Raw genomic sequence first — 9,676 nt, forward strand, 5'->3', positions numbered from 1 at the left:
CCCCCTCTCTCCCTTTTAACCCAGCCTCACGCTATGCGAACGAACAGCGAAGCTTTTTTCTTTTCTTTTTTTTGAACCCCCGCAAAAGCTGGTTATGAGCGTGCAATTTTTGTGCTTAGGGTATGAGAGCGGCCTAGGGGGCAAGAAGCTGAGACAAATTTTGATCTTGCTTTGCTTGTAGGTAATGATTTGCCTCGCGTGACGGGTAGAAGGGGTAGATAATACAGGTAGTTTCGATTCCGCATAGGCGCTGCTAAGTAAGTGTTGGATAGGTAATAAAAAAAGGTTACTTACCTACAGTTGAGTAAATTCTTTCGGCTTCAACGCTACCCTTTGAGTTGGAGGTGGATCCCGATGCAATTAAACGGCCCGGACTTGACGCTAACATCGTGTTCCATGGAAGTTGACGAGCTACGGGTTGTCTTCCTATAAGAAAACACCCTCCTGTGAGAATAGGTCGATATCCGACTAATCGCAGTGCGCGGCTTTAATATACCTAGGTAGATATCTCTAGCATCCGATGATAGTGTATAGCTCTACTCGAGTTAGCCTAGGTAGTTAACTAAGTAGCCACGGACGATGCCTGCGAGAAAACATTCGAAGAATAGAGGTATATCTCGATGGGCATAGCTTCCCACTTCCTAGATGTGTATGCCTATATACCTATATCGATGCATATATATAACCCGACTTTTAGAAGATGGCCCCAATCATTACCCAGATGCAAGGGTAGAGGGAGAGAGAGACTATACGTGCCACGCTCGTTATATAGGTAAGTGAGGGGAGGTATCGATGGCGAGAGATAGACGCTTCGCTCTACGCGACAGCGAAGATGGGAGCCATGGTAGAAACATTACTAGAGAATCGAGACGTCGCAGCAGAAACCGACCATATTATGCAGATAACCAACCCCAAGTAGGGAACGCCGACGCTTATTATTCACCCGCTCCGCATTAAACTTTGTGCACGACATCATGAGACTCGATAGCAGTCTCCTGCTCGACTTTCTCGAGGTTGACGTGGGCGACGGCCGCGTCGTCGCCATCGATGACCTTGGCGAGCTCCTCAAGCGTAGGGCCCTTCGTCTCGACGTACATGAAATAGACGAAGGCCAGCTCGCAGAAGATCCAGCAGGTGTAGATGAGATAGAGCTTCCAGGAGTGCTTCTCGCCGAAGGCCTCGAACGCAACCGGATTAGCGTATGAGTTGAGGCACAACGCCGCCTGGACCATGATGTTGAGGATCATGAGACCCTTGGCACGCAACTTATACGGCAGGATCTCGATGGCATAGCCTACCAGTAAGCCTGACCATGCCATCGAGTAGAAAAAACCGAATAGCCAGATGAAGAAGATCATGGCGTGGTTGGCGCCCGGGGCGTTGTGTTCCCCGTACAAACCCGCACACAAGGTCCAGAAGATGAAGACGCCGAACATGCCTGCGGTCGAGGCCAAGAACATCGGTCGGCGGCCCCATCGGTCGACAAGCATAGCCATGGTGACCGAAACTATGAGGGATAGGATGGTTTGACCTCCCGAGAGCTAACGACGCATCGAGTTAGATGAACCCTTCTTTCTTCGGAGCGAGAGAACTGCAGAACTTACGCCGAACTTGGAGTTAGAATCAGTAACCCCGGCCTGGTCGTACAGCTTGCTGGCAAAGTTGGAGATGATGGCATTGCCAGACCACTGGGAAAAGAGGCCGAGAGACAGGAGGATGAGTAATCGGTAGCGGTTGCCCTTGGTCTTGAGGAAGTCGAGATAGGTGCTGTTCGCCTTGCTCTCCATTTCGAGCCTGATCGTCTCCTTGATCTCGCGGTACTCGAATTGGACCGTCGGGTGCTGCGTGTTGCCGTTGGCGTGGTACCTGGCGAGTATCTCGAGAGCCTGGTCTTGCTTGTCTTTGGCTATGAGGTATCGGGGAGACTCAGGGACCCACCAGATGAAGAGTATCTGGAAGACCGAGGGAAGGGCCTGGATGATGGCCGGAATACGCCAGGACCAGTCGTTCTGGATATAGTTGGTGCCGAACGAGAGCCATGTAACAACTATATCAATAGAGATTAGCATTCATTCGTCCCTCTCTCCTTCTCATCCCAGCCACGCCATCGATCCCGGGGCGTCGACGTACTGATAGCGCCTGCGTTCCACAAGCAATTGTAAACGGCCGTTAGACGACCGCGGTGCTGGGGATGAGCGATCTCAGTCAGCAACATGGGGGAGGCGATCTGGGCCAAGCTGTTGCCAAACCCCAGCATGACACGGCCGCCCATGAACGCGCCCATGTTCTGAGAGGTTCCCTGGATGATGGCACCGACAATCATTATGGCACAGCCAACTATGATGGGGAGCTTGCGGCCAAAGTTATCTGCGAGGATAGGACTAGGATGGGGCGTTAGCGAACAGCACACCGGGGTCCTTCTCTTCGAACGGGGAGGGCAATCACCCATACTCACACCAGGGGAATCGAGCCCAAGCTACCGATCTGGTATAGGGCTGCGAGGAGACCGAGATCCGATCCCTGGGGATTGTTGAAGTAGGACTTCCACGTTTCGAACACCTGGACCGAGTTGAAGAACATGCTATCATACGGTGCGAGTTAGCCCATCTTCCCACATGCCTAGCAGTGGTACCTGTGTCGTACCCATCGTAACCTGTCGTGGCGGAAGCGAAGCAGAGCACAAATGCATAGAAGTAGAGTTTCCTCAACCCAGGATCTCTCTTCCAGTCAACCTTCTCGAAGGCCGGCGCGTCCTCCTGGGAGTGCGCGACTGCCTCCTCTCGGGGCGCCTTCTTCGTGAAGCCGATCACCATCGTGGCGGCTGGTCGATACCGCGGGTCGCTGAACTGACGGACGACTAGGTGTGTTTATGTTCGGAGATGCGAGCGCTAGGGATGCCTTATGATGACCTTGTCCCGCCGGCTTGCTTGCAAGGCTATTTTATCTATGGCTAGGGGAGGGGGGAGGGGAAGAGACGCGAGAATCGTCGGCAGAAACGAGTATGAGTAGACAGCAGCAGGTGGGAGTTGCACAGCTCGAAGGGACGTGAGCCCAGATATACCAAGAGAAAGGCCAGGGGCCCTCTCGCACAGGGCGGTCTTACAAGGATACAGGTGCGGGCGAGCGGTCCGGTCGAGAGGTCGACCTACACCCCCGACTTACACCAAGAGCGACTAGTCCGCAGGACATCCCACCGAGGAGGAGCGATATCTCGAACGAGCTCGACCTCCCTCATGGTAAGAGACGGCTCACGTGGGTGTGTGTGTGTGGGTTGCGGATCTGCCTTAGCTACCCCATTGCCCCGTTGCTCCATCCCTAACCCCCGTGGTGCCATGGGGAAAGACAGCCAACGCGAGGTAGGTCAAGGGGAGGGAGGAGATGGAGGGGGAAGGGTACCGGGGGGAGCGGGGACGGGTTCCAGTTGGCATTGGAGACTCCTGGGATCCGGAAGAGAAAAAAAAAAGCGATGACATTTCGGATAATGAACCAAATTCTGGATGGCGCCGAGGAAGAGCATTCAAGGGCAAGGTCGAGTTCCTATATGCAACGCCACTCACATAATCGAGGCATCGCCGTATCGGGGACTCGGCCTGCTTGGAACGTAAGCTGAAAAAACAGCCGGGTACCTAGGTACCTATCCCGTGCGTCTATATACCTGTATCTCTGCCATTAGGTACCTAACATACCTACCTACCTAGGTAGGTACCTCAGGTATCTCGATGCATGCGAGATACAGCTGTGTACACCTCGCTTATGTACCCACCTGCCTTGAGTACCTTGGATACCTAGGTGACTTAGGGACATAACGTACACGGGCTTGTCAATTGGTGGTATATCTACTATGGTAGATACTTAGTTGGGTACCTACCCATGTGCTTCTTAAGTTCCGGCATCTCGCTGTCGCCCGTCGAGGTGAGAGGGCGGCAGTAGATGGGAGGAGGAAGATGAGATGGCCAAGGTACCTACGTAAGGGTGGATAGCAGCGGGGATCCTCCACCGTGGCCGGGGTTCGTCAGGTAGGTGATTCTACTTCCCTCGCGATCGACCTCACCAGAATATCTACTTGTGTGCATTGCGAACTGGTGGGATCGGCTTGGGAGAGGAGGGACGGGGGCCGGCGGCGAAATAAATCATGGGTGGGTGTTTGGTGGACCATCTTCCCCAGGTGTACCGGAAGCATTCCAGAAAGCATCAGTTACCCTGCTCGCCTATGGGTAATAAGCCCACTCGCTATCGGCGCGACAGCAGCAGATGCCGTGTGATGATGGTGGTGGTGACGGTGATCAACCCGTCCTCTGGTTCGGTGTTGCTGGCTCCTGTGTGTGCTTATGGACTTGCGGGGAAATACGCCCAGTAACACCGACGTGCTGGATCTGGAATGCCACCACGGGAGACCAGACGAAGAAGGGTTGCGCTGCTTGGACGCCGTGTAAGTTACCGCATCCAAGCGCCCCCCATTCCTCTCATTGGTGGCGTATATTTGTCGTGGCCGGGGTGGACGAGTACTCATAGAGGCCGCACGTTGATTTCCACGTCCCCCCGACGGCGCCACCTCTCACTCTCATCCCCCGCCGCGGCGCCGCGTCTTGTTTCAAGATACCCACCCATGCTCCCTCCCAAATTGCTCCCGCTGCTGCCAATTCATCAGCAGCTTGCCCGTGCGTGTCTCCCCTTCTTTTTCTGTAATCCCTCGCACGAATGTCCCGTCGCCTAGAATAGACGGTTCCACCGTGTCGGGGACGGCCTGGGACATGCTACCTTGATTTCTGTATTGGGGCAGAAGCAATGCCATATCGCCTCATGCCCGTCAGAATCGTCCTTCGGCACGGGATAGGGTGGCACAAATAGAGCTCGACGTCGTCCACCGGCCCCCCCTCACCCCCACTTCCTACCCATACCGCAGGAGCAGTACATACTCAGAAGAGCCTCGACGGGACGCCGACGGGGCGGTCGAGATTCACCGAGACCACGACACCACACGAAAACAGCCGCTCACGCCCGCACAGAGACTCGCGCATACATACACCAAATTTGTACCCCTTTTGGCCCCAAGGAGGAATCTAGGCGCGTAGGCAGGTAGGCGGGCACGTAGGTAGGTAGGTACTAGGTAGGCTGGTAAGCATGATTAATTGTCTATCCCCGTGGCCATGGCAAGACAAGGTGTTATACAGCACAGCGATGAGAGGAACAGGCCCGCTGGCCCTAGAGGCCATTTCTTATCCCCAACTTCATGTGAACGTATTGGTCCGGCGCGGCTAACGAATTCCGGCCATTGAGGCGGCCGATGACCAGAAATTCTGCGCCGTCAGGTGAATCTGCTTTTCACGGGCAAGTATATCGCGTGTTCGCCAAAACGGGTTCGTATGGTTGGGCGGGTGTTATATTGGACCCGAGGCATTCTACAGCGGTCGCGGCGGGTTAAATTAACCGGTCTTGGCAATGCTCTGCTTCCCTTCGCCTCCTTGTTCTGCTCCGTGGTCCTGGACGCCTGCGACACGCTCGATGAGGGGGTTGAGCTCGCTTGTCCGCATCACGAGGCGACTTACGTACTCGCCCCAACCACATCGAGGCCGTCTCGCCGTGCGCTGCGTCGTGTAAGGCGACGGGTATGGGGCCGATACATTGGCGTACGCGCGCCCGCGCATTTCATAGACCGACCAACTATTTGAGCTATGCATGTACTTCAGAAGCGACGAAGGAATTCAAACACTGAAAACGACCGGGTTCAGCAGCAGGGGGTTTGCTCGATCGGTAAAATCCGCTTACGGCGTGGTCAGGCGCATAGCTCTTTCACCAACAACGAGGAATGCTTCGCTTCGGAGCGCCGTCCCGTAATGCCGGGCGATTGCGAGATATACGACGTAGTATAAAGAGAGAGAGAGAGAGAGAGAGAGAGAGAGAGAAAGAGAGAGAGAGAGAGAAAGCAGGACAGACAGGCAGACGAGCGAATGGACAGACAGACCTAGGACGCAGAGAAGGAAAAAGAGGAGACGAGACTGGACAACGTCTCACCTCACGAGCGACTAAATTAGCAGACCGTTTCCGACGGGGTTCACGGCCTTGGTCACGTTCATGTCATCATCGCCGGCGACTTTCAGCCCGGCACATGCCCACAGCAAAAAGGCGGTCTTGGGCGCGCCTCAGGCACGCCGGGTTTGCTGGTCCAAGTGATGCATGTAGTTGCGCGATGCCGCTCGCCGCCGGGCTGTCTAGCCACAGTTAGCCATAGCGCGAGGCCGTAGACACCAACCGAGGACAAGCACAGGCATGTCACGATACTATTCACGATACTATCAGAGGGGATGGTGCTACGTGTTGCTGGTCTGTTACCTAGCTAGCTAACTACCTAGGCTGCTAGGTGGTGGGATTTGAGATCAAGGCTTGTTGATCTTCCCATTTAGCCTAAATGCGGCAAAAATATCCCCTGGTTAGTAATTTGCCGGGGACCGCCATGCGTGATGCATAGGGTCCAGGGAGCGTGGCTGGTACATGGCCTTCTGTTTTGGAAAATGTACCTTGGGTGTATATAGTAGGTACACATCCATCAGGGACACATGGGGTCCATCGGATAGACACGCGCAGGCTCGGTACCCACGGACGTACCGCGCACGGCTGGATACATGGCGGGTACCTAAAAGATTTACCTAATACAGCGTAGAACATGTACAGACATATATACCTACCTACCTAGGTAGGTACGCGCCTGACAACGGAGGCTAGGCGTCTCCACACTCCGGCGGAAGCTTCCGAGGGAATATACGCCCTTGCGTTAGATGTTTAGGTACCTAGGTAAGTACATACCGCCTATGTAATATACACGTAACCTTGCGGCACCTGAGGAATCAGGCATCAGGAAAGGAGCCCTGTGATTGGTGGAATTGAAGAAAAACACGCAACAGCTAACTGTTCGTAAAACGCTGTATTTAAGCCCTTTTAGCAGTTTAGTTTTTACACCTTCAATTGATCAACTAGGTTTACCTTTCAACTCGTCTTGCGTGCCTTACCATTAAGGCAGCGAGGCCACGAAAGGAACCGCCACCAAAACGCACAACCTCATCTGAGCCTCGTCCAAGAGAAATCCCCACCCACGCCCACAAAGGTCAAAGGTCTACGTACAAGTATTGAGACCTGCTTTTCGCACAAGGCAGAGGAGCTGCGGGGATTCACGAAAGTTCCTCGAAAGGCCTCACCCTAGAACGGATCCATATTCGTCTGTTCGACGAAATCGATTATTAACCGATCACACACCTATCTGTGTCAGCAATTCCGTGTAGCGCGTTAGCTAAATCCGTGATATGATGGCGGTATGTAGGTAGATTAAGTACGCAGGTAATGTAGGTAGAATGGTGGAGCTTGGAGATCTCGCAGATCGTGCGTCAACCTGCCGGCTTCGCCCGAGCCACAGGCCGATATTGTCGAAACCCAAAAGTACCTACCTACCGCCTGAGGGAAAACCGTAGGTAGAACATGCCTTGTCAGCCACCTACCTCGACGGACATCCGCCCTAGAATACCTTCTCAGCGCACCTCGACTCCGTTAATCCTTTCAGGACAGAGCTAAGGAATTCTCGGTGCTGCTCATACAGATGTCTCTGCGCCGAGACGTCCCAAGGAGAGGGGGGGAGGGGGACAACTACTCACAACACCACCATGATGACGCCGACAATGACCATCACCACCTGATCTACAGGTCCGCCGATATACTTATCTATATGCGCCCACGCAGACCGTGGGAAGAGCCCTGGGTGCGGACCAGGAAAAAGCCGGCGTTGCCGGGAATCACATCTTGACTCGGTCGACCACTTGTGGAAGTTCCCGCATGAATAGGGGCAATAGGGCCCCGAAAGTGATGGCCCGCGGCGCTCGCCGGGAATAGTCGAAGAGACTTCCGGTGGGCGACGGGCCGATCTGGCACGACGACCTGGGTGAGGTTCGGGCCAGGTCGCAACCTAGCTGGAGGCGAATAGACATACGTTGCGCGTGACAACGGAGACTGGCCTGCGCGAGGCTGTATCGGGCGCCGTGGTTGATTGGCCGCCCTGTGACGGCGTGGTGGGTTTTCCATATCACTTCCGGGGTGGCGCCGTCGTGGTGTGCCGTTGTCTGCATCGCTTATGCGGTGGACATCTCGGTTATCGCCTCCATCGCATTCAGCCTGGCACGCGATAAACACCGGCCTAACCCGCCCCCTCAAGATGTGAGGTTGTTAGCAGTCAAGGGAATTGCTTCCAAGTTAAACGTCACTCTCGCGGCATAGGCAGGCCGAAAGAGAACCCCCCTGAACATCAAAACGACCGAGTAATGACACCGAACAGTGGTATTTTCTTACCCCACCATCGCCTCTAAATTATCTTCTATTTCGTCGAACGCCAGTGTTAATGCATGACACGCCTAGAGAGAGAGAGAGAGAGCCAGTTGATACATGCAATCCCTTCTGGCTGGTTCCAGAACGCCGAGTTTCCCCTAATTTGATCGGCCTTATGCCATACAAATCCCCCTTCCGAGAGAAACGGGGAGGAACGGACCGCGCTCCCCTCACCGTGCGTCTCCCCTCCCCTCCTCCTTACACCTGAAAGCCGAACCCGGCCATGCAGCTCTTGTACTGCTGGACAGTCGTCTTGCAATCGCTTGCAGGATCCGATGCCTTGGAAAATAACATGCATTCGTCGCGCTTAGATTTTTCATCTTTGCAGACGCAGCAAGGCTACACGGGGAGCGTGAGTTAGCGAGGGTGCTACTGGAAACCGGCAGGCAGAGAGAAGAACGAGATGTCGGGTTCCAATCAAACCTTCGGCTTTGACGCTACGGCCGCGTCGGAATCGCGGCTCGCATCGGAGCTCGAAGAAATCGAGGCTGCGCAGAAGAGATTAGCGACGGGAACAAGTGACCTTGGCTAGCTCTGCTTACGCATTGATAATTTCTGTGACGCCATAGCAGTCCTTTTATTTATGTATTATCTTTTAGATGGTCGCGGACGGCGGATGGTGTTATGGACGTCCTCTTCCCTCGTCGTAAAAGTTGGATGCTAGGTTGAATTGATCGACGATTCGACGGCCGGGCATGACGTGATTTGTAATGCACGGGCGATCCCGGCGCTTACATAAGTACCTAAGAGCATAGCGAGATACTATCTACCAACCACTGGATAGACGCATATCCTTCGTTCCTATTTTTCTATCGATATAGCACCTGAGCAATCAGGCATTAAGAAAGGAGCCCTATAATTAGTAGAATTAAAGAAAACTACGTAAGAGCTAACTATTTACAAAACGCTATATTTAAGTACCTTTAATAGTTTAGTTTTTATACTTTTAATTAATTAACTAGATTTAGCTTTTAATACGTTTTATATACCTTATAATTAATATAGCAAGGCTCCGAGAGTAAACTGTTAAAACGTACATTAATACCCTACTAACTCTCGCTAAAAACATATTCCTAAATCTGGGATGAGGCTACCAGTGTAGATTCTGATGTATCCAATTAGTTAGCAAAGGACTCTTACAATGGTTGCCTATTTATAGTTAAAGGCTCTTGTAACGATTATCTATTCATCTAAAAGGAGGCTTGCTTATTTGCCTAAAAGGAAGCTGTAATTTACTTATAAATCGAGCTTTACAAAAGCTCGTTATTTTATAATTCTAGGACTTAGATCTTCTTTTAGTAGACTAGTAGTT

At 53.1% G+C, this 9,676-nt stretch overlaps 2 protein-coding genes across 2 annotated transcripts; both read right to left on the reverse strand.

Moving 5' to 3' along the window:
- Positions 1–457: 457 nt before the first annotated feature.
- On the reverse strand, positions 458–3,541 carry GGS23DRAFT_588911 (general substrate transporter). Its single transcript, XM_051517579.1, has 5 exons — positions 2,644–3,541; positions 2,456–2,581; positions 2,131–2,381; positions 1,605–2,047; positions 458–1,541 (listed from the first exon to the last, which is right to left on the reverse strand). The coding sequence occupies exons 1-5, from the start codon at positions 2,811–2,813 to the stop codon at positions 954–956; spliced, it is 1,578 nt and encodes a 525-aa protein (XP_051367445.1). The 5' UTR covers positions 2,814–3,541; the 3' UTR covers positions 458–953.
- A 5,021-nt stretch (positions 3,542–8,562) lies between these two features.
- On the reverse strand, positions 8,563–8,931 carry GGS23DRAFT_601142 (cytochrome C oxidase copper chaperone-domain-containing protein; the record flags this gene model as incomplete). Its single annotated transcript, XM_051519175.1, has 3 exons — positions 8,563–8,703; positions 8,788–8,852; positions 8,907–8,931. 3 exons carry the CDS (start codon positions 8,929–8,931, stop codon positions 8,563–8,565), a joined length of 231 nt encoding a protein of 76 aa, XP_051367446.1.
- Between the last annotated feature and the right edge of the window lie 745 nt (positions 8,932–9,676).

This window comes from Durotheca rogersii (assembly GCF_024521655.1).
Source record: "Durotheca rogersii strain YMJ 92031201 chromosome Unknown GGS23scaffold_45, whole genome shotgun sequence".
Classification (NCBI taxonomy): domain Eukaryota; kingdom Fungi; phylum Ascomycota; class Sordariomycetes; order Xylariales; family Xylariaceae; genus Durotheca; species Durotheca rogersii.